Raw genomic sequence first — 25,637 nt, 5'->3', positions numbered from 1 at the left:
CAACAGATGTTTGCGGGTTGTCTCCCATAGATACTGTGCTAGGAACTTGGGATTGCATTCAATCATGCTGGCTTCTCTAATAGAGTTTCTAGTCTATGAGGAAGACAGACATTAAACACAGAATCTACCCATAATTCAGCAAATATTTATGAGTCACTTATTGTTTGTCAGATAGACATCGTTGCTGGGATTGAGGCTAGAGGGAGGAACAAGAAAACCAAAGCCCCTCCTTGCTCTCATTACGCTGACATACTAGTAGGGAAAGGCTCTGGAAATGCATCTCACTGAGCAGTGATGAGATAGATGTAGAAAGGGTGGTGGATAGGATTGAATTCTGTAAAGACCCAACTAAGTTCTAGATGTTTGCTTTTAAAAATAAATCTGGGGGGTCCCTGGGTGGCTCAGTGGGTTGAGCCTCTGCCTTCGGCTGGGGTCTTGATCTTAGGGTCCTGGGATCGAGACCCGCATTGGGTTCTCTGCTCGGCAGGGAGCCTGCTTCCCCCTTTCTCTCTGCCTGCTTCTCTGCCTACTTGTGATCTCTCTTTCTGTCAAATAAATAAATAAAATCTGAAAAAAAAAAAAATCTGGGATACTATCTTCCTTCCTGATCACCACTTTCTTAGAAAAACAGGGCGAAGAATACATTTACTCAGCCTTACCCAAACTCTTATATGAGCTGTTGTGGAAAGAGTGCTGGATTCCGAACCAGGAGATCTTTTCTTCTTAAACTAGGTCTTCTAGATGCTTTTCAAGCACCATATGCCCTGGGGTCACACCATGCCATTTCTTTGGGCCCTGGGTTCCTCAACAATAAAAGGAAGGATTGACAAAAACGGTTTCTAAGATACCTTCCAGCCCTATTAGTGTATGAAGTGGCCAAGTTAGAATAAATTTGATTTTTCAAATTTTTAACCCCTGCTCTTCTAGAGCATCCCCCGCATTGTTGGTAGTGAGAATAGTCTCTGTGATTCTTCGGGTCACAACCAGAAATCCTAGGAAAAACTCAGCTTAAGCCTTTAGCTTAAGGGCTGCAGTTCCAGAGTAACAGGATCTAGTTGGAGAAATCCAAAGTCTGCTCACGGTTAATGTTCTCACAGGGTTATATTTGCTAAGCGAATGATGCTAAACGAAGTACTATTTTCCCTCTCTGATAAAGAAGATCATTTCTGTTTGTCTCTTAGCATAATTACCACATATTCATCAGCAGATTCATGATACTTTCATCTCACAGGGTATAATCATGAGTCAGATAATAGTCTGTTTGTAATTACGCTATTTTCATCCTGACATACCTAAAGGGCACAATATTCACATTTGGTGTATTGAGACCACAGTTTGGAATGGAGACCCAGCGAATGATTGGACACTGAGGAGCCTGGTTGTTAATCGAGCGAGGCATCGATGCACACATAAAACATAATTTATCTGATTCACTTTCCATGGGTCTAGTTGACTTGGAAAATGTACAAGTATTCCAAGCACAGCAATGTGGATGTAGCCTGCTGGGAGAAAACATGAACTTTGGAGCCAGCCAGCCCTGGATCTCTGCAAGCATTTGAACAAGTGGCTTTTCCTTGATGAGTCTTTGTTTCCTCATCTAGAATGAGGGGCAAGAAAATCTACCTTACTGGGTTGTTTTAAGAAGCCTAACTTAAGGAAATCTTCATTTAAGTTAAAGTAGGCTAACTAACACATTTGGCCTCTGGTAAATATCAAGAGTTTAGTGAATGTTTCTTTTCTCCTTAAACAAACTTACCATTACAAAAATGGCAAATGTATTAAAAGGAAACCTATGGATAGGTGGTCTTTTGGGTTGCATTTCAACAAGTATATACAAAGGACTCATGGGGTAGAATTTTGTGAAAAAGGTTATGGATAGACAGATGCCCAGTCTTGAACTGGACAGTTGTGTGGATCTAATATTAGCCAAATACTTGTTTGATACTGAGAAGATGAGTAATGCCAGGAGCCAAGAGAGCCTGCCAGGAAGAAAACCACTGGAATCAGAAAAATAGACATTTCCTTATCTAATAATCACTAGCTAAATGAACTTGGATAGAAGGTTTGATAGTTTGGGCTCTAGTTTTCCATCTATAAAATAAGAGCTAAGTTGACTAATCTGCACTTCTATGGTCCTATAGCCCATGATTGTAATAGGTGACATGAGGGAGCAATGGGAAATTGTGGAATCACAGCTTGGGGTTTGGGGGATTTGTATAGTGATTTTTTAAAAAAAGATTTTATTTATTTATTTGACAGAGATCACAAATAGGCAGAGAGTCAGGCAGAGAGAGAGAGAGAGAGAGGAAGCAGGCTCCCCGCTGAGCAGAGAACCCAATGCAGGGCTCCATCCCAGGACCCTGGGATCATGACCTGAGCTGAAGGCAGAGGCTTTAACCCACTGAACCACCCAGGTGCCCCTGTATAGTGATTTTTAAAACCAAAAAAACAGGTCTTTAAATCCCTAAATTAGTAAACTCTGTAAACGTATGAGTTATTCTGTGCTGGGAAGAATGAGCATGGAATCTTCTGATCCCACTTCCACCAGTATTAAGAACCATGAAGACCCTAGAAACAGTAAATCTTTAATCTAGAACCCCTCCCTCCGATTTGGAATTTGATTTGAATAGGTTACTTTGCTTTACAAAAAAGGATTTGTTAATGGAGTGGTATACATTGTTTTCAAGAGATTTATCTGGTATGTGGCAGGCACTTAATACATATTTATTGAATAAATGGTTTCTTTTGAGCAACTGCTTGTTGGGATTGTTCTGGTTACTTAAATTAACTTAGAACAATAAATAAGGCTGTCCAGTGCATACTTTTTCTGAACTGAGAGTTCCCTCACTTAGCTCAAGTTAGGAAGTTTTGTTGTACCTGAAATCCATTTCCATATAGAGCAAGGTCATTAGAATATGCAGCTGTTCTCCCCTTGTCTTATTGCAACAGCTGAGTCCCCAGGCATTTGCTCGAGCATACGTCTGCAAGTTCAGAGTATGCTCATAAAGTATAGTCTGCTCCTAATTATACACTCAAAACACCCCATTCACAACTTCCAGAGTGTTTTTTGGCGGGGGAGGGTGTGGGTGGAAGGATGTTTTCAACCTCCCCTGATTTAGAAAGAACAACCTCAGATGGATAGAAAACTAGTTCCAGTTAATGCCTTGATAGCTACTTTAATGATGCTATGATTCACATATATAAATTGATATACATACATATACATATATATGTCTATACATATATATATACACATATATGTATGGTACCTGAATGGGAAAATCATCTTTATTGCTTCTACTATTTGAGAAGGGCAGAAATCATGATAACACTCTTCGTTCCAGATAACATTCTAATCTTCCCTCCTTTCCTTCCTTCCTTCCCTCCTCCCATCGTTCCTTCCTTTTTTTCTTTGCCTTATTACATAAAGGATTTGAGATATTGCATCATATTTTTCATCTCTATCAGTGAAAAGCCAACACAATTGCCTGCATCAGGCTAAGACCCTGAGATCATGACCTGAGCCGAAGGCCCAGGATTAACCCACTGAGCCACCCAGGCGCCCCTACATCAGGCTAAGAAATCAGACCAAAATTCTGAAGATTATTGCTGTTGGTTTTCATTTGCCAAGTTTTCTTTCCCACGGGAATTAAAGTAGACATGCTCATAGATAACTTTGGTTTAATTACTAATATGTTCTCTTAACTCAATGGTTAAGAGAAACTTCTTTTAAACGTATTTTATTTCTTTTGCTCTTGTTTGTAATAATAAAGTAACATTTTTGCTTACTATCTTATGAAGACTTTTTCACTTCCTGATAAAGAAGAACAAAGGTCACAGATCAATGGTGTGTGCCTGCTATTTGTAGTAGTGGGCTGTGTATCCCTTTGCACTCAGTTTCTGCAGGTAAGGAATTTTATTTTTTAGTAAGCGATTTAGCTATTTCCTCCCCTTTCATGTTAAAATATCACTAAAGACTCCTTTATGTTTCAGGGATATGCTTTTGCTAAATCTGGAGAACTCCTTACAAAAAGGCTACGTAAATATGGTTTCAGAGCAATGTTAGGGCAAGACATTGGCTGGTTTGATGACCTCAGAAATAGTCCTGGGGCACTAACAACAAGGCTTGCTACGGATGCCTCCCAAGTTCAAGGGGTAAGCTTTGGGAAGTGGGGGAGACAAGGCATGTTATTAACTGGAGTAAACATTTTTTCCTTTGAGCATTCTGATAATCACCTATATGTTTCCCATGAAATAAGAACTCACAAGATTGAGATGTCCCAGAGCCACATTTCCCACCATCCTGACGGACAGCAGTCTCTCTCAGGCAATGTGCAGAATCAGTGCCATGAGTCAAATCTGTCAGGGTAGATTTTTTTGGGAGTCTAGCAACTGAGAAATTTCCTAAGACTCATTCCTCAGATCATTTTCAGGCGGAGAGGTTCAGATTCCATGAGACTTAATGGCGCCCCCCAGAGGTGGAAGCAAAGCCTCCTCACACAGGTGCCCAGTGGACAGGTAATCTTAGGAAAAGAGATCTTAGTTGCCTCTGTAAATGCCAATCCGGAAACTGAAGAAACTCATAGAGGCACTCATAGAGACAAAGCTGTGATTTCTGGACCCCAAAACCTGCAGCCTTCGTTGTTCAGGTGACTCATCCATATGTAAGGTGAGGCAATGCTTTTAGAAAACCAGTGGGTTGTATTAAAGTGATGAGAGTCAAATGTGCCATCCAGCACCTCTGCTCACTTTCTGTGGACATAAAAAGAAAGACAGGGAGAGGAAGGGAAGATAGAAGGAGGGAAGGAGGAAAGGAAGGAAGGAAGACGAAAAAGGAAAACCACAATTTGTGAGGTTCTTGAAAGAAAAACCCTCAGGATTGAAAAACTGAGTACTGTATATCTTGACTCGTAGCTAGCTCAACCAAAAATATGGACAATGGTATGAGAGACTTTCAGAGGAGCTTGGGATCCTCTTCCTCAGAGCTTTTTTCTGGGCATAAATGTGTTTTCTCATAGACTTTGGGTCACACTCTACATATTGTTTTGTTAGCTTTCTGTTTTTCTCCTACAACAATCTGATGTGAACATATTTTAGTAATTATATATTCTTCTAGAGTAGATTTTTGATGGTTGTATAATCCATTATTTTAAGGTGTCATCATTTAAGAATTCCTTATCTAAATGTATCTCTGTTTTCCCTCTTTATAAGCAACTTACATCATTTTACATCAAGCTTGCCATATCCTTATCATTTTTTTGTTCTCAAAATATAATCACTGGCTCAGAATGTATAATCATTTTGGAGGGTTTTAATATGCATTGTCTTACTGCTTGAAGAAAGTCTGTAGCCATCTTACATTTACCATCTGAGTATTCTAGTGTCCAGTTTCCAGACTCTTAAGCTTAGATCAAATAAATAAGCAATCACCTTACCGCTTCTATTTTTGCATCCTTCAATCTGCAAGGGGCTTTTTAAGGTTATTCACTTTCACTTGAATTCAGAGAGTAGCATCTGATCATCTTACAAAAATTTTCTTATTCTTTAATAAAATGAAAAGTTTCTAAGAGTTTCTCTAATAATTTTGTTAAACATTTTTAATTTTTTAGTTTTATTTATTTATTTTTAAAAGATTTTATTTATTTATTTGACAGAGAGAGAAAGATCACAAGTAGGCAGAGAGGCAGGCAAAGATAGAGAGGGGGAAGCAGGCTTGCCGCTGAGCAGAGAGCCCAATGTGGGGCTCAATCCCAGAACCCTGAGATCATGACCTGAGCTGAAGGCAGAGGCTTAACCCACTGAGCCACCCAGGGACCCCAGTTAAACATTTTTTTAAATGTGATTGCTAACTAGGGTCAAATATATTTTGATATTGGTGTAAAGTAGAAATCTTGCCTTTTTTTCCCTCCAACCTGGATAGAAAATATTCCTCCACCAAAATTTAATGCAGATGTCATTTTCCAGCTATTTGAAATCCTCCTGCCCATTGTGAATGTCAACTTCCCAAGGATGCTTGGAGCTATGGGGATTCTCTCTTCTCTTTCATTGATCAGTTTGATTTATTCTGTGCCAGGACCTTCCTATTTAGTTATGTAATGTTATGATAAGTGTTTATTATCTGGTAAGGTAGATCCTTGCACAATAATTTTTCCTCCTCAAAATTCTTTTTTTTTTAATTCCTGGGCATTAACTGTTCTAATGTATTTAAAATCATCTTGGCTTCTTCAAAAAATTTATTTTGATTCCCACTGAATACATCCATGCAGCCACAACACTTCCCTGACTCCCACACACACAGATTGTTGTTGTGAGGATACTAAAAGTTCCCAAGAGAAACATATAAACTAGAATCTTTAGTTTTTAGTAAGATATATAACTACACAATATACTATATGCTATGTATAGTATATATAATACACAGATACATTAATATGTCACTATCTTGTTCATTTTCTCTTATGTATTTTTTCACAATTCTGAATGAATGTCATAGATTGAGATTTTAGTTGTATATTTATCTTATTGCCATCCACTTTTTCAGGTTTTCTTATTAACTAATTTTTAAAATATTTAATATAGTCTTTTGAATTTCTAGGAATATAATCAAACTATATGTAAAGAAATAATTATTTCTCTATTTTTTCTTTTTCAATACTTACACCAACTATTTTATTTTCTCATTTTATTTCATTACTAGAACTTTCAAACACTTGAGTAGAGTGCTAAGAGGAGGAAGAGGGATTTTCATAAACAAGACAAAAATACATAAAGTAGACTTGTCAGACTACATAAAAACTTAAAACTTTTGTATAAGCAAATGATTATGAAAATATTTGTAACAAGGATTAATATACCTGGTAAGTCTAGTGCTCCTAAAATTGGTCAGAGAATTTTAAAAAGTAGTAATAAAGGTTTTAAAAAAAAGGTATATGGACAAGCAACAAAACAAGAAGTGCAATGAGATGATGAACAAATGAAGAATTGTATAACCTTATTAATAGAAAAATACTAATTAAACAATAAAACACCATTTTCCACCTATCAACTCAATAAAAACTATCATGAATGACAACTTCCTATATTTGTGAAGATGAGGAGGAACTGACACTGTCATAAAATATTGGTTACAGTTTGAATTTTTCCGACATTTTTTAGAGAATAAACAGGTCTGCAAATTCTCTGACTAAAATTCATATGAGTAAATTCTCTCCTATTTTGTGACTATGTGCATTCAAATCTATGTTTATATTGATCAAAAATTACGAAAATCCCCTGGAAACTACCTGAATATCCACCAATAAGAAAATAGTTGAGTGAATACATCGATATGAAAATTAGGCAGCTATTTTTCAAGGTATTAATGTAATGATCTGGGGGATGTTTACGTTATACCAAGTGAAAAAAATTGAAGTACAAAGTAATATCAAGACTGGTGCCTTTTTTGTGAAAAAAAAAAAAAAATTTTTTTAAAGATTATTTATTTATTTATTTGACAGAGAGAGAGATCACAAGTAGGCAGAGAGGCAGGCAGAGAGAGAAAAGGAAGCAGGCTCCCCACTGAGCAGAGAGCCCGATGCGGGGCTCAATCCCAGGACCCTGGGATCACAACCTGAGCTGAAGTCATAGGCTTTAACCCACTGAGCCACCCAGGCGCCCCTGCAAAAATGTTTATTGTTGTATATGTAATCTATTTTACATGTCTTGAGCTGTATTACTTTCTAAATTTTTAAAAAAATATTGACTGAGTAGAATGTAAAAGAAAACAAAATAATAAGATCCCAAAGAACTTAGCAGCTATTTTCCAAATTCTCTATAATGCCTGACTGTCCTTGCCAACCAGAAATTTTTTTGTTCTTTTTAACTGTGGTAAAATATACAAAATATAAAATTGATCATTGTAACCATTTTAAAGTGTACAATTCGGTGACATTAAGTATATTCATACTGTTACTCAACCACCACCACTCTCCATATCTAGAACTTCTATCATCCCAAATAAAAGCTCTGTACCCATTAAATATTAACTTCCTCTCTCCCCCCAAACCCCTTCAATCCCTGATAACCACCATCCCATGCTGGCTTAATGAATTTGACTATTCCAGGAACCTCACATAAGCAGAAGCATATAATACTTGTCCTTTTGTGACTGGTGTATTTCCCTGGCTTGATGTCCTCAAATTTCATCCATGTTGTAGCATGTGTCAGAATTTCATTTCTTTTTAAAGGCTTGCATAATAACCCATTGTTTGTGTAGGCCACATTTTGATTATTCATTCATTTGTCAGCGAGCACTTGGCCTGCTTCCACCTTTTGGTTGTTATGGATAACACTGCTATAAATATAGGTGTACATATAAACTTTTAATTTAGCTTTTCATTCCTATCTTCAAGGAAGTTATAAGCAATATATAGGAATTCTTGGGAGAGAGAGCTCATATTCCATATGAGTCTTTAATACAGAATGAAGATGTAAATTATTCTTGTCTACCACTTCCTTAGTACCTATTGTTACCTAATAGCTTACTTGTGATTGTTTCGAATTCTTTATCTTTTAAATAATGCTAAAGTCTCTAAAATCCTGACAAAAATCTTGCAATTGTACCCATGCAAGTCTTTTCTACACAGAAGATACCGACCTTTGGTCACATCTGCATAGTTGCAACTGAAAGATTTGAAACCATGAAATAATTTTTATTATAAATAGTAATTACCACGAGTGTCCCTTCTCCACCCATATTGAGACAGAATCCTTTTTGTCCATTTTGTATTGATGGAACAGCTAGTTATTAAGTCAGCATGTGATTTTGTACCAATGAGCAGGTTAACTTCAATGAGAATCAAAGTGGGCTCTTAGAATAGTCTTGTACAGTTTTCAAAACTATGATTATAGAACAAGCATCAGTCTTCATTGAATAATCAAAAAGATTACCATAAGTCCAAGTCCTGGTTAGTTTCAAGCAGACCAAATGCATAGTCACCTGACATATAAGCAGCCCTTGCTTAGGGCTGAATTAATCTCATATGGACTGCTATAGCTCTGACACCCATAAAATGGAATCAGTCACTGGATGAGCTTCCACAAAGCTATGAATAAAATGGACTTTTATTAATCCAGTCTTCAAATGCATTAGGGAGCTCATTATTTTAAAACATCTTTTTAAACATAGAACTACCAAATGACCCAGTAATTTCACTTCTAGGCATATATCCAAAAGAAGAAAAACACAAATAGATATTTGTACATCAATGTTCATAGCAACATTATTCATATGGCCCAAAGTTGAAGCAACGTGAGCGTCCATCAACAGATGAATGGATAAACACAATGTGGTATATACATATAATGAAATACTATTCAGCTTTTAAAGGAATAGGAATTCTCATACGTGCTACAACGTGGATGGACCTTGAAAATGATATGCTTAGTAAAATTAGCTGGACACAGAAGGCTATTGTGTGATTCCACTTAGGTACTCAGAAGAGGCAAATTTATAGAGACAGAAAGTAGAATAGAGGTTGTCAGGAGGCTGGGGAGAGGAAGAAAGAGGGGTTATTATTTAATGGGTTCAGAGTTCTTGTTGTAGATGATAAAAAGATATTGGGCATTGATGGTGGTGATGGTTACACAAGCCCGAATGTATTTAATGCCACGGAATTGTATACTTATGAAGGGCTAAGTGTAAGTATAAACATCGTGTTACACATATTTTATCAGAATACTTTCTTTTTTGTATAAGATTGCCTTTTCACATAGTGGAATTTGGTAAGAGAGACTGTGTGTCTGAGATGGGTTCATTGCTTTTGGTTTGCAGGCAGCCGGCTCTCAAATCGGAATGATGGTCAATTCCTTCACTAACATCACTGTGGCCATGATCATTGCCTTCTTCTTTAGCTGGAAGCTAAGCCTGGTCATACTGTGCTTCTTCCCCTTCTTGGCTTTATCGGGAGCCATACAGACCCGAATGCTGACAGGCTTTGCCTCTCAAGACAAGGAGGCTCTGGAGATCGCCGGCCAGGTAATCGAGCAGACCCAATTTTCAAACTGCTTACAGCTCCGTGGCTGTCAAACCGTTAAGAGTGAGCAGTACAGAGAGATTTAAGGAAGCCGTTAGCCTACAAACGTTCATCCCCGGAAGCCTCCCTCTAGCCTTTTTTGTGTGCGCCTTGGCCCGAAGGCTGTGACAATGAAGCTCTGATGAGTGCGAACAAGTGTAGAGAAACAGCGGGGCAAACAGGGCTCCATATTCAGCGTCCTCTCTGACAGGTTGTTTTCTCCACATCCCAATTCGGTATATTATTTTTGTTGTTGTTGTTAAGATTTTATTTATTCATTTGACAGACAGAGATCATAAGCAGGCGGAGAGAGAGGAGGAAGCAGGCTTGCGGGCTCAATCCCAGGACCCTGAGATCATGACCTGAGCTGAAGACAGAGGCTTTAACCCACTGAGCCACCCAGGCGCCCCACAGTTCTGTATGTTCTTATTCGCAGGAGTGGAGACTTCAGTTTTCTGTCTGCTTGGTTTTTTTAGCTAAGTGGTTTCCCCAGGTCACGCTGCACCCACAGAGAGAAGCTACCATCTTTTGAATGGCACACACTTTGGGATTTTCACACTTTAGTGTCTGCTAGACTTCTAACAAATGTCTTTCCCAAATAGAGCTATGACGTACAGTTTAGGTCTCGAATATTCTTAGTTTTCAGGGATGCACTTTTAAAAGCCTACAAATGAGTATCTGGTTATCAGGTAAATGGGGAGATGGCAGCATAGACATTTATCAGGTATAAGGAATCATATATACACATGCACACACCTTTACTCTTTTAACAAATTTACAGTTATCTAGGTTTTGTTTCTTGAGAGAGGGAATGTGAACATTGCCCAAGTAGACAAGCCAAGAAGAGTAGCCCTCCTCTGTGCTCTTTTAGGGTAGGATATGCCAGTTCCAAAACAGTGCTGATCTACCCTAACGTACAGGTTGAAACAAATACAGATTCATAGTAGAGACTAAAAATCAACTTTATACTTATAGAATATTTGGTCAGATTAATTTTTTAAGAAAATACAATCATATTTTGAACTCACATTCTTAAGTGTCTTTTGTGTCGGAAGACACCTAAAGATATCGTTTTAGACATTTCAAATACATTCATGAGCTAAAAAGCTTTCAAGGATCAGCGTGGGTGCATTTTCCGCCTTCTGTCTTCCAGGGGAAGTGGCAACAAGTCCATGTTAGTGTTAAGTAGAATTTGAGTTTAACCGACTCAGGGTCTTTGTGTTCCCAGATGATGCCCCTGCCACAGGCACGTTCTGCCTTCTGCCATTCACACCAGATCCAGTCTGCGTAGCCGCTGAAACGTCACGAGGATAGTTACTTCTGCTCTTTTATTCCCAAGACTCTTTTCCACGTTTCAGATTACAAATGAAGCTCTGGGTAATATCCGCACTGTCGCCGGGATTGGAAAGGAGAGGCAGTTTATTGAAGCCTTCGAGACTGAGCTGGAGAAGCCGTTCAAGACTGCGTTTCGAAAAGCGAACGTTTATGGATTCTGCTTTGGTTTTTCCCAGTGCATGGTGTTTGTTGCTAATTCTGCTTCCTACAGATATGGGGGCTACTTAATCCCCAACGAGGGGCTCCATTTCAGCTATGTGTTCAGGTGAGGACTATCAGGCCAAGGTTGTAAAAGATCAGCAGGCTAGGGAGGAATAGCCCGACTCTGTAAGGTAGCCTTTGCTGCTTTAATGAACCATACCAACATTGGTGTCTTCAACAGTTGGGATTTACGAGTTCTCAAGATTCTGTGGGTTGTCAGGGTGGTTCTTCTGGACTGGACTGATTCAGTCAGGCTTTTGTGTGTCTTCTGTCTGTCTCTGCATGGCCTCTCTAGCCGGTGGGCTTTTCTTCCTATCACCGTCTCAGCATTCCAAGCACAACAGAAGAAAGCAAGACCTGTTGTGCTTTGTGAAACCACTTTTCGAGTCCCTGCAGGCACCACATTTTCAAATATCTCTTTAGCAGAGTGAAGTCAAACAACCAAGCCCAGACTTAAGAAAAGAGAATGAAAATCTACCTTTCAATGAGAGGAGCCAATTGTGTTTCTCTTTTATTGTCACACTGCTGTCACACAGACACTTCTGACCTCCAGTGGCTGTCCTACAGTTCAACTTAATTCTGACACCATTTATCAGGAAATGGCGTTGGATCTCACAGGTTAAGGGCTCTGTCCTGCAAGACTGGGCATATCGCTTTCCTTAGACCCTTCAGACACCCTACCTTTCCCAGAGGTTGGGAGGCGGTATAGGACTGAAATTTCCACCCCTCTACTTGTGTGCTTGTTTCCCCTGGCAACCAGCCCCCAGCTCTAGGTTGCTAGGGGCCTTTCAAAGGCACCTCATTAACATAACCAAAGACACCTTGATCTCTCTCCAAATTTAGAACTTCCAAGGATTTAAGAGCTCTGTGCCAGGAATGGGAGCCAAAGACCAAATAGATGTTTCTTACTATAATTCACACTATCACAGAGGAGTAAAAAAGTCATATTGCAAAGGGATGTGTACAGAGTAATAGGATGAATGAACCATTTACAGTCAGCCATACTGGTGAACACTGAGAAAAATCTAGAGGCCTTGGATCAGAGGGTTCTTTGAACCATCTTACCTGAACTCTACTTCTTGCAAGAAGGGCATGTTTCCAGCTGAATCCTGCCAGGTGGAGACAGCAAAGGCCAGGACAGGAGAATTATGTTCTTTTCTTATAATCTGTGCCTGCTCTTCTGATAAGATTAGCTTTGAATCCAGTTTCTCACATTTCTGGAGGTGAGAGCCAAAGGGTGTCAGGGTACAAAGGGACTAGGGGCACGTGTATATGGCTGTTGTGTTGGGGGGCGGTGGAGGTATGTTAGAGGCATGAAGGGGAATGGTCTGAGAAGGCCTTGGGAAGACATTAGGAAAAGTGGTCCCAATAGAAATCTGTTCTTTTGGGGTCCTTCTCAAACTATGAGTTCTGTCTTCTTGCCTTCTATATTTCTTCTAAAAATATAGAAGAAGGTTTTTCTCCTGCCCTGCTTGACCCACTCTGATCAGGAAAGCCTCTTTCCTAAATTTTGGCCTATTGAGAGCTGTGAACCTCCAAATCAGAAATCACATACCGTTGACTTGTTAGTTTATGTGAGATATTTGAAGAATTAATTGCACATATGTAAAAATTGGGAAAGTGTGGAAAATTCCCAACTTCCAGCTTCTCTTTAAAAACTGAAACATCACCTTCCACCATTTCCCATTTTGTTCCAGGTGCTTTTCATTGCTTCAAGCTTTGGGCTGGGCTCCTAGAGATGTTTGGGTTTGCAAGTCTAGCCTGAAAGAATTCCTGTTTATGAACTCTGCAGTAAAACACTCTACACATCACTCTCCACCACCACTGAGGCAGGACCTCTGTGCATCCCTTCAACCAGATCTCTCACCATATTAATCACTCCTGTATTCACACACCCATTGGCTCACTAATTATGCACCCCCTGAATATAGTTAAAGGCTGGAGAAGCAAGCAGACAATTGTATCTTCCCCATGGTGTCTAAGCATGAATGACATGCATGCTTGGTACAAAAGGATGCTTATATCACGAATCCTTGTCTTTTACACATGGATCAGAGATTCAAAGAATGTTGGCTTTGGAAGAATTCAACCCAATCTGGTGATCTTTCAAGCCCCCTCTCTTCTTCTTCTTCTTTTTTTTTTTTAAGAAGTCTTTTTTTCCCCCAAACAAGTTTTTGAAAAAGAGGCTATCATCGTTAAAGCAGGGTTTGAAGGTGTGAACACCCCTTGTTCAATTCAACTTACCATTTTTACATAGAACTCATTTGCAAACTGCTAGTCTCTCCAAGCCCCCATTCCCAGACAAGTCTAGGGAGACCTGCTCAAGGCTGCTCTGTTCTTTCCTACCAGAACCAGGGCTGCCTCCCCCCCCTCCCTACCCCCCCATGTCTGCCTCTTAGGCTGTCCTATCAACCACCCCACACTCTTTCTCTACCCGGCATCTGCCCTACTGCAGGGTGATCTCTTCGGTTGTACTCAGCGCGACAGCCCTTGGAAGAGCCTCCTCTTACACCCCTAGTTATGCCAAAGCTAAGATAGCAGCTGCACGCTTTTTTCAACTGCTGGACCGACAGCCCCCAATCAAGGTGTACAGCAGTGCAGGTGAAAAGTGGGTGAGTACTGAGGGGGGTACAGGGGAAGATGGGGGAGGACGTGCTTATGAGTGTGTACATGTGCGCAGAAGGGCCGTGGGGGCTGGTCAGATGACACCACTTAGCTTTTCAGTTCCTGCAGTTTATGGATTCATTCATATGCACTCAGAGTGCACAGACAGTAGATTTATAAATGTAAAGGAATGAAGTAAATTAGCATTAAAATTATTCATAAAGCTGACATTTGAATAAGGCAATGATATCCAGTGAATGTTAAATTCTGTGTAATGTAAAACACACTTAGTTCCAGAATGAATGAAGCTGGATGTCTTTTCACCGTGTTTTCTACCAATGTTCTGGCACGGGATGTAGAAAAACCAGTTCTTCCTGTCCAGTAACATTGATAAAATGTTTATCTAGGTTCAAGTTTTAGCTCATATGGAACCCCAGAACACTAAGTTGATCTCAACAAACTATCTTTTCTTCTGATGGTTCTCACAGGTGTTTTTTAATCCTCCCTGCCTTTTTTTTTTTTTTTTTTTAATATTCCAGTGTGTTCAAGAGAGTAAAACAAAACCAAACCCTAGTAAAGCTGAAATTCAGAAATCTTTGTAAATTGGTCAAGTGACCCATTCCTCCTGTTGTTATTAAATGTCTATCCCTTTCTATAATTCATGATTCAGATAGTACAAATAATGGCATCCACCTTTGGATGGGTGCAAGTAACTTTCTGAGTCATTGGAAGCATAATGCTATTATTTGAAATCTTCAGGGGGGATCACAACTGTAGGGGTTTGGACAGTTCCTGGCCTCTGCAATGGAATCGTATCTTCTAGTCATTCTTTTCCATTAAGAATGTCAAGGAATGGATAACGAGGAAATCCCTTTAGGTTAGAATGCGAATGAGAGGTCTCACATCTTTCATATTACTACTCAAACCTCCCTTTAGCCTCTGCCTGCCAGAATAGGGAACAGGATGCCGTTTCATCAAGTGGCTGTCTTCAGACTTTGCACTGTGGTTGCCTGCTGTTGAAGGAATATCTGAAACAAGGACTTAAAACTCTGAGTTAGCTGCATTTTCAGTACTCTAGGTTCTAGTAGGAACCTATATAAGTCCTATCTTCCCATCCACAGGACAACTTCCAGGGCCAGATTGACTTTGTTGACTGTAAATTTACATACCCTTCTCGACCTGATATTCAAGTTCTGAACGGTCTCTCAGTATCAGTTCGTCCAGGTCAAACACTGGCCTTTGTTGGAAGCAGTGGTTGTGGCAAAAGCACCAGTATTCAGCTGTTGGAACGTTTCTATGATCCTGACCAAGGGAAGCTGGTAAGCAATGCAAATGCCTTGGAGAACTTTGCTTTCTGGTGAGCATCTCCAACCCCTTCAACATGGTTTCCAGATCACACCTTGCCAGACTCACTCTAAAATGCTTGCCTTGGACACTTACCCCTATGGATATTTTCCAGTTTCAGTCATTTGCTGGGTGACCTGTTTCTACCTCACACTCTAACATCATATTCTTTCCAGTTCCAGATGGCCTGCTGACCAGTTACACAAAGCAAACCGGGCGCACGGCAAAGCTAGAGATGAGTGTGTTTAACAGAAGTGTTCACTTACCTGTAAATGGAGCGGAAAGTGCAAACTAATTGGGAAACTAATGACCTCGAAGGGAAAAACTGACGGGGGTGATAAGGAACAGAATGATAAATAAGCAAGGGGGGAGGGGAGTGTAATACAAAAAATCTGACAATCCTGGTTTGAGAAACTTACGTCTCAATGACATGAAGAACTCAAATTGGTAGTTCTGTGCCATAAAACTTTGGCAAGGAGATTTGGAAAAATTGGTGAACTGCTTTGTTGCTCATTTTCCAGAGCATTTCTTCTCTTTTCTACCCTTTTTCTTTTCTTTCTTTCCAAATGATTTATACAGAGGACTACAAAATAAAATAGAAAAGATTTGTGATAAAAAGCATCCTGTTATTCTACCTTTTTCCACCGCTCCCCATTTCTCTGCTCAAAGACTATTTTTAACTACATGATGTTTTTAGATCTTTCAATGATTACCTCAGTGTCTCTACATAATATGATTATGCTGCTATTTCACGATTTAACAAATTTAGATTCTCTGTTGATTTATTCTCAAGAGATGGAAATTTAGCTTATCCTTCCCACTCCCGTTCCCTTTATGCACATTCTCCCAACATAGATATATCACTTTAAACATTTCCTCTGTTTGTAAATTTAATGAATATAATTCTGCTTCTTTTCTACCACCTACAGATAGTTACTCTTGAATTCTCATTTTCTGATATGAGGTTAGTAGCAATTCTGTTTATTTTCACCTCTTCCTCCCTCCTTTTATTTCTCCAGTCTTAATAACTGTACTTTTATATTATCAAAATGCAAAACAGTAATATTCTGTTTATAACATTTACTATCTTTCAGCTTTCACTCTAGGCTGACTCTAAAAGTTAAAAATCTACGAACAACTTTTATTATGACTATGCAAATATTGTTCATCCCCTAGTCAAGTGGTGAGTTAGGTCAGCAGTACATTTTCTTTCTTGATCTTTTTCTGAAAGGCTTTCTTTTTTCTTGCATCCTCTGCCTTTATATAAAATTTTTATATTCTTCCAATGTCTCTATCCCGCTGCCTTTTCTGACGGAACTTCTTTTTTCTCTCATGTCTATCACTGTCTGGATTAATTACAACTTGTGGCTGCCGAACAGTTGTCACCCTCTGAGGTTCCTGCCAAGTTTTCTTGGATTAGATCCATTATTTCCTAATTCCATATCGTCTTCTTTCCTGGGTTTCCCTTTCACTTTGTTGGAGTGCATCCGCCAGTAGTTTTCTAAAAATGATTCAGAGGCATAGGTCTGAAAATGTTTTATTCTGTTCCACACTTGATTGGTTGCTTAATCCTAATATTTTGAAAAAAAGCCTTTTTGAGTTCTGTGGGTAGTATAATCTTCATTGCCATGAGGACAGGTCACATTAAGAAAATAAATGCTAAAACTCAAAGGAGGCAACTAAAGAGTCCCCTGCATAAAGCAATCTAAGAAACAAGTGAACAGATACTGGTAGAGTTGAAGAAATTATGCAAATAAGGAGAATGAGTTGATTATATATAATTTATAATCACATTATTATTAATTTTCAGTATAGAGATTTTAATTTGCTTAAAGGTAAGTAGTGATCGATGAACCTAGAAAGCATATCACACTGCGGTCTGATCTCTGCAAAGGAGAGGGTCTAATTTCCCAAAATGTCAGATCATCCTATCACCCCAGGCTGAATGTGAACTATGAGACATACAGGGACCCTGACGCTTCATATTTGAGCTTTCCAACATTAACGTATCCATTAAATGTGTTTCTCTCAATGTGCTCAGTGCCTGTTCTGGTCATAGGTAGGAAGCAACGCCCATGATGAAATCAGCATGATTCCTTGCATCTCATAAACACAATACATTTTGTTGGATCATTGTAAAACAATTCTGCGAACCTTTTTCAAGTAGAAAGACACCACCTTTTATGCAATTTGTAAAAACTGTCTTTGTTCTTAAGAAAGCTACCAAATGCAGCTTTTAACATGTTCAACATTAAATTCCTCTGATATAGAGTACTGTCTTAGGTCCTCTGGGAGATTCTAAGAGCATGAAGCATGTCTTCTGCCTTTTGGGGGCTTACAATACTAGCTCATGTACAGTAATTAGCAAACAGCTCCCGTATGTAATTAGGTATTAAATTGTGCTTTACAATCTATAAGTACTATGGAAAATGAGTAGAGGAAGATGAACAAGGGCTAATTGCTGAGGAATGCCCTACATTTTTTTCCAACAAATGTTTGCGTTTTCCGTTGCTGAGAATTTAAAGAAAATATAGCATGTTCACAACATTTAACATAATCTTTTTCTGAAATCATAAGGCCAAACAATTTAGGGTAGTTTTAGACATACCATACCTTTACTGTTTTAAAGCTTTTAAGTGAAACAGCTCAACTGGTAGATATTTGCATTCCTGTACTTGAGTGTCTTGCCCATGAATAGCTAGAACACAGATTATTTTTCCTTCACATGACAGCCAAAAGACTGCCTAGAATGGTGTCCTTGCAACAGGAAATTCAATGTATGTTTGTGGCCTAAGTGAATAAATGTACTCCTGTCTTACTTGGGTCTGTTATCTCCTGTTAGTATCAGTAAAATAAAGGAAACAGATTTAATTCTTATATAGTCCAATAGCTTTACATAGGAAAGCCTCTTTCATAACCTGTGGAGTCTCAAAATGGAGAATTCTTCATACTTGTAGGGGACGTACTGCACCAAAGTCTAAGGGAAATTTTTCTTGACAAAATAACTGTTCTGAGTGACTTTCTCATTTGCACTGCCTATAAAGCTAGGCTTTGGAAAACAAACAAACAAAAGCATAATATAATCCTAACTCTGACACCACTCCTGACACATATTACCTCCAGAGGTCAAAGGAAACATAACTTAATTATGAGACTCCTGGGATTTTTTCTCTCTTGAGCAAAGCAAATGTCTTGTATAATACTACCTCTAGAATATGAACCTTCCTCACTGCTGAGATTCTAAAACTTAATGCTCTGCTTGTCCCCTCTATTGGCAGATGATAGATGGGCATGACAGCAAAAGGGTCAATGTCCAGTTTCTCCGATCGAACATTGGGATTGTTTCCCAGGAGCCAGTGTTGTTTGCCTGTAGCATCATGGACAATATCAAGTATGGGGACACCACCCAAGAAATCCCCATGGAAAAAGTCATAGAAGCCGCAAAGCAGGCGCAGCTACATGACTTTGTCATGTCACTCCCAGAGGTGAGGACTAGGTCAGAGTCTTTCCTTGTGGGAGATGGGGATGGGTAGAGGTAGAGGGTCCAAAAAGTGTTATGACTATGGCTCAAGGAGAGGGTCAAAAGCAACATGGGTCATTTCCTGGTGCCCTGGGATTGCCTCTGTATTTTAAGCAAAAAATGTCCTTCATCAATCTACTTTTTAGTGTTTAGTGTTTAGTATTATATTATCCAGTGCAAAAGATGCCATGAAATTTATTGTAAATAAAGCACAACTACACTGAGCCTTCGAGGAGCAAGGTGGGAAACAATCCTGAGATTTGGAGCAGGCAGAGGTTTGAACTCAAACTCTGCCACTCCCTAGCTGGGTAAATGTGGCACAATTTCTTATCTTTTTTGAGACTCGGCCATTGGCAAAACAACATTAAAATGGGAGAATACACATAATAGCCATCCAAAGAAAGCTGCTGCTATTATTATGGTCATCGTCATGGTCATGATGGCATTACTTGGCAGCATCTTCTGCGCATGGTGCGGGGAGTTACACCTGCCTTCATGCTTCTCACTTTTCCAGAGCCAAGTTTGAACTTAGTACAATACTGACTCTGCATTTTTCCATCCACCAAGAGCCTCGTGGGGGTTTCTCACAAAGAAAACTAACACATGGAAACAAAATTTTAGGAACCAAACTTTTAACCTTTCCCCCCTCTTTTAGATATCACCGGAAAATTGCTTTTCTTTGTAAGTGATTATGTTTCTAAAATTTGTGCTCTTATGGTGGGCTTTTCCCTTTGTTCTTTTTCACAAGGGCTCCTAAGTCTTAGCCTGGCTCTAGCCTGGGTAACGTTAAGCCACAAGCATGTGGAAATTACTGGTTGTTGTGTTCTGAATGAAGAGCAAAGCTCCTGTGTTCCTTTGAGATTCCTTTATTCCATGAATCTTTGCTGAACATGTTCTCATTTTGTGGGAGACAGTGGCTTGGAGGCGGTTTATGGCCTCTTTCTCATACAGACTTACCCATCATACCCTTCACTGAGCACTGTTTCTCCACTAGAACAAAGCAGGTTGTCAGGAATCTCTCTGGGCTGGTTAGCATTTTTCAGGAGGCGAGGGAGACAGGGAGGAAACATGCTTGTTATGGAAGGAAAGGGAGAGTAGTGGTCAAGGGTAAAGTTTCAGAAATAAGATACACCTGAATTTAGAGTTCACCTTCACTGTTTTGTATTTGTTTGTCTTTACGCAATCTTCTTAGCTGTCTGTGCCTAAAACTGTAATCTGTAAAGTAGGGAGAAAATTATTTCTGTGAATGTTAAAGGATCATCTGCCTGGACTAGTTAACACAATACCCAATGCGTGGTAAATATTCCATGAATGTTAACTATTTTTTATGTAGCCATGCCAGGCATCTAGCTCGGGATCTTCCTTCATAACTTCACCTAAAACAACAAATATATGAACTAGTTATTAATGTCTGCATTTACAGACAAGTTGGCTGCTCAAAGAAATTGAAATAATGTGTTCATGCTCACAGAGTTAGTAAGCAGCAGAGTGGGGATTTGCACATAAACTTGAGATCCAGAATGATGCCTTCCCACTAAGAGGATGGACCAAAAGATCTCTCAAAGGGCCCTTGCATTGGTAGGATCATTCCACCTTGGAAAGATCTTCCAGATAAGGGTTTGGAAACCAGGAATCTTAAATCACAGAGATCTCATAGACAGGGAGAAAGAAAAAAAATAATACAAACTTAAAATAAATGCAGAGAAAGGGATACAAAATCCCCTAGTTTCCCAACAAACCCCATATTTTTCTTATATCCCTAAATGGACTTGACATCCTTTAGAAAAGGACTCATTTATTATTCCCAATTAAAAAAAATTGTTTAAAACCAAGGTGAGGTCATTGATGTGGGCTCCATCCAGCATAGGAACAGTGACTGTTTCTGGGTCTCAAACTTACCATACCTTTTCCAGAAATACGAAACTAATGTTGGGGCCCAAGGGTCTCAGCTATCTCGAGGAGAGAAACAACGTATTGCTATTGCTCGGGCCATTGTACGAGATCCTAAAATCTTGCTGCTAGATGAAGCTACTTCTGCCTTAGATACAGAAAGCGAAAAGGTATGTATTGATTTTCTAAAGTCTTAGATCATTATAAATGAGTCTTTTGCTGTAATATATGCCCTTATAGAAAGGCACTCTTTTCAATTTTCTGATTCATTGACGGTATAAGTGGCACTACCGGGTGGACCAAAAAGACAGTAGTCAAAGGGAAGTGAGGCAAAATGAGATTGTCTCAAATAAAAAAAAAGGCATTTAAATTTTAAGATAAGAATTGTTTTTAAGACTGCCTAGGCTAGGTGACACTTTTCCAAGGGTAAGTAATTAGCTTTCTTAAGTGAAATACAATAATCTAGGTCATCAGTTGGGCACTTCATATTTTATAATTTCTAAGTTACATGGCAGAGCAGGTAGACAGTGTACAACACAAAGTAAGAGGTGGTGTCCAAAGTGCAGCGTGCATGAAAGCAAATGAAACCGGGCAAAGCAAAATTACAAAACTTACCATTTATAGTGAACTCCTTAAAAATCAGGGTTCATTTGGAGAGAACTAAAATGCCCTCAATGAAGATCAGTATCCAGAGCGACCGCTTAACTGCTACCTTACATGGTTTCCTTGGTTTCATTTTTGCCAACGAGACCATCAAGTGTTTTAAAACTCCAGTGACCTCTAGTTTGCTTCATTCTTGCTTCACTGAAACATCTCAGCCTGTGAATGCAATTGAAATCATTGATGCCTTGCAGTCAGCAAATACATGTGCCATCTTGGGTTTAACTCCGGAGAACTGCAATGTTACTCACATAATGTTCAGCAGAATTCTTGCGATGTTGGGCCAGGCAACAAACATGTGTCTTTGCATCACTTCCCACCTTCTCTTTGCAGACAGTGCAGGTCGCCCTGGACAAAGCCAGAGAAGGTCGGACCTGCATTGTCATCGCTCATCGCTTGTCTACGATCCAAAATTCAGATATCATTGCTGTCATGTCACAGGGGAGAGTGATTGAAAAGGGGACCCATGAAGAACTGATGGCCCAGAAAGGAGCCTATTATAAACTCGTCACCACAGGAGCCCCCATCAGCTGATCTGATCGAAGAACTTCATGTACAGATCGTGCACCAATGACAAGAGGGCCAGGGGTTTTTTTTTTTCTTTAAGGAGAAATGATTATATTTTACTTTTACAGACATTGTCATATGTTGGGATCCAAGTTAATTTCTAATGACCTTCAATAATATCTTAGTTTTTAAAATGTGTATATAGAAAATGAAAGAAACTAGGGTTAGCATGAGTGAAAATCCAATGTCAAGCAGGTGCTCAGCCATTACCCAGTGGCTTTCTCCATGCAGAAGCCAGTCCCAACTACATGGGAATTAACAAGAAGTCGGAGATCCTCCAACGAAACTCCCCAATCAGACTTTGGATTCCTCAAGGCCAGAGCACTATCCTTTGCATTTTTAAAACTTCAGTGTACACAGAGCCCACTACACTTATAATAGGCAGTCAGTGAGGGTTTATCAAGCTGGACCAGGATCCTGTGTGAAAATAACAGGAGAACCGACAACCAACTATTTCCTCACTTAAGTTTTCTTGCAAGTGAAAGCAGATTCATTCATCTCTAAGAATGAGGATAGGTAAAGGAGGGCTTTGATACTCTGGATACTCTCAGGCTAGGAGAGGAAGAAAGGAGCGAGTATTTGCAGGGACTTACCAGTTAGGAGTGTGGATTTATAGATTCAGGGTGTAGTAGGTGGGTGATGACGTCAACATTTACCGCACTAGAATCTACCAGTGTGGCTTTTTTGTTTTGTTTTGTTTTGTTTTGCTTTGTATAACACTATATGAAGCTGCAGCAAGGTAAAATGCACTGTTTTCATCTCATGAATAGACTTTGAAGAGATGAAGGACAGCAGCCTGGGATAAAGACTCTAACCCAGGTTTTTAATCCTTGTCACCACCCTTCACATTGGTTGCCCCTGTATGGAAGCAGAAGTACACACTCCTCCTGCAGCAGGATGGCTGCCCTTCTGTAATTCTAGCAAAGGAATTGGGGATGGATGGGGAAGCTCATTTGCACTTAGAAACACAAGTCACATTTGAAGGGACAGCTGAAGACAAAGGGATTGAATATGAAGCTATATATGAGCAGAAAAAAAAAATCCAGCTCCCTCCTCTTCTGGCAGGAGTTTTTAGGAGTACCCTCTGGGGAAACTGGCTAATCCAAGAAAAGAGACTATTGGGGCAGAGATCCTCCAACGAAACTCCCCAATCAGATTACTCTATGGTGAAGCCCACCGCCAGCAACACGTACCCCTTGGCTTTTCAGTTCTCACTCTCCCATGGGAATAGATTGTTGAGAATCACCAGACACTGAGGAAATATTTTAACACAAAAATCAAAATGACAGCAATAGAATGCCCAGAACAAGGATATTAGAGGTAACAGAGCCAAAGAAAAGGTTTGGAAAACATTAAGAATGGCAATAAATTTACATAATGAGATGAGAAGATATTCCCATCTATTTAAATAAAAGCAAGAGTTCATTAAAATGAACACCCAAAAAAATAAAAAATAAAAACCACAAAAACAAAAAAGAGGTCTTGTCAACAGAAGTGAAAAATTCAGTAGCAGTTCCTACCAAGTTGTCCTGCCATCAAGATGTCTTCCTACTCTAGCTCTTTCCAGATGTACTCGGTGTACACATTTTTTTCTTCCCATGCCCAACACGTGAAATTTTGCCTACAAATTAAGCCTGAGCTGTTGTATATTGAGGTATATTATTTATGTGTCTGTCCCATATTTCCTGGTAAATAACCAGAAAGGTGGTTTAGTAAGTTAATTAGTTAGGTCAGAAGAATTGATGGTTGCCAAGTCAGGGAGGGAGGGGGTGGAGGACAGCAGTCTAGTTAAGTCAGCACTCTAGTTAAGTCATGAAAAATGGCAGGGACAATAACATCGCAGAATGAAGATGCCTGCAAGAAGGAATTAAATTTTTCAGTATGCATGTGCTCATCCTGTAATACTGAAGAAAGAAAACCAAAATCCATTTGTTTAAGTGTGCATTTCAAAGAAGAACATAAGCTCTGTGCTGGGAGGTTGCCAGTTTCCTGGAGTGGAATGTGTGGGGTGTGAAAAATGAATGAGGAAGAGTCATTTTTCAAATAAGGTACTTGAAAGTTATTGATGAGTGGGAAAAGGTTGATAGCAGAGGGTTTGAAATAATGTGGGAAAGCAATTGTTTTTGAGGCTCAGTGACAAGGTAAAGGATTATAACCTTAAAAATATAGAAATAAATAAAGTTGCAAATTTATTTTACAACACCAGGGAGCGCCAGTGTTTCCATATCTATCCCATGTCTTATATTACTGGAAAGGATTTGGTTTCTGCAATTTTACATTATTAATGTTTCTCAGATGATAGAGGTACTTGCTTTCTCTGTTCTATCTGACATTTATCTCAAGTCTTTCTGTGATTTCTAGTGTTTTCAGATGGGTTCATGCTATGATCAAACTCATCCCATAACCCCAAGTATTTAATTTTTACAGGAGAAAAAAAAAAGTAAAAGGATTGGAAGATAAAATTGGGGAAATTTCCCTGAAAGTGGGACAAAAATATAGAGCCAAAAAGTAGAAAGAAAAAAAAGAAAAATTTTAGAAGAACAACCCAGGAGGTATAATTAGCAATTGCAGTTCTAGAAAGAAAGATTAGAGGGGAGTAAATTTTTATGTGGTCTGAAGATATTTCCTGTAACTGGAGAATATAAACTTACAACCTGAAAGGGTCCAACTAATGTCAAATATAATAAATAAGTAAAGATCCTTTGTGGGCACACTATTATGCAATCTTAGAAAACTGGGGAAAGAAGACACTCAAATTTTCAAGGAGAGGGCAAACATGTTATATATACTCAAGGATTATAATGACACAGAATCTCTTGACAATAACACTAAAAGTCAGAAGATGTAAAGATTTGCTTTCAAAATTCTGAGGGGAAATTATTTCCATCCTAGAATTCCATATCCAGAAAACTGTTCTCAGGAATGAGAGAAGCCTAAAGACACTTTCAGTCATGTAAAGTTTCAAAACTTTCCCTCCCCACACATATTTTCACAGGAAGCCACAGGAGGCTTTCCCTAAAATCAAAGTAAATGAAGAAAGAGGAAGAGATGGGACCTAGGAAACCGGTGATCTAACTCAAGAATTAGGTGATGGGAGGCACCTGGGTGGTTCAGTTGGTTAAGCATTTGCCTTCGGCTCAGGTCATGATCTCAGAGTCCTGGGATTGAGTCCCACATCAGACTCCCAGCTGACTGGATAGCCTGCTTCTCCCTCTGCCTCTGCCCCTCACTCACTCTCTCTCTTTCTTGAATAAATAGATAAAATCTTTAAAAAAAAAAAATGAATGCGATGATAGGAGTCTCCAGGATGATTAGGAAAGGAAATCTCAGGAAACCAATCTGCTGGAGGCGCGCACACACACACACACACACACACACACAGAGATGGACAGATGGCATCATACCACCCATAATGATCAGAAACTCACTTCTACACAACATACAATGAACAGCATTCCACGAAA

At 39.3% G+C, this 25,637-nt stretch overlaps 1 protein-coding gene across 3 annotated transcripts in view; it reads left to right on the top strand.

Moving 5' to 3' along the window:
• ABCB11 (ATP binding cassette subfamily B member 11) overlaps positions 1–24,908 on the top strand; it is a 98,490-nt gene extending 73,582 nt beyond the window's left edge. For 2 of the 3 annotated variants that reach the window (XM_032355861.1, XM_032355862.1), the window contains exons 19-27: positions 3,802–3,906; positions 3,994–4,155; positions 9,812–10,015; positions 11,411–11,652; positions 14,044–14,200; positions 15,314–15,511; positions 18,815–19,021; positions 20,970–21,116; positions 21,940–24,907. In XM_032355861.1, the coding sequence (XP_032211752.1) occupies positions 3,802–3,906; positions 3,994–4,155; positions 9,812–10,015; positions 11,411–11,652; positions 14,044–14,200; positions 15,314–15,511; positions 18,815–19,021; positions 20,970–21,116; positions 21,940–22,140 (1,623 nt within the window). In that variant the 3' untranslated portion in view covers positions 22,141–24,907. Of the gene's footprint in view, positions 1–3,801; positions 3,907–3,993; positions 4,156–9,811; positions 10,016–11,410; positions 11,653–14,043; positions 14,201–15,313; positions 15,512–18,814; positions 19,022–20,969; positions 21,117–21,939 lie in introns of all 3 variants that reach the window. The other variant, XM_032355860.1, reaches the window with a different exon arrangement.
• The last annotated feature ends 729 nt before the right edge of the window (positions 24,909–25,637 follow it).

The sequence above is a fragment of the Mustela erminea genome, chromosome 8 (assembly GCF_009829155.1).
Source record: "Mustela erminea isolate mMusErm1 chromosome 8, mMusErm1.Pri, whole genome shotgun sequence".
Lineage (NCBI taxonomy): Eukaryota > Metazoa > Chordata > Mammalia > Carnivora > Mustelidae > Mustela > Mustela erminea.
The sequence above is the reverse complement of the archived record's forward strand: the minus strand, read 5'-3'. Positions and strand labels throughout refer to the sequence as shown.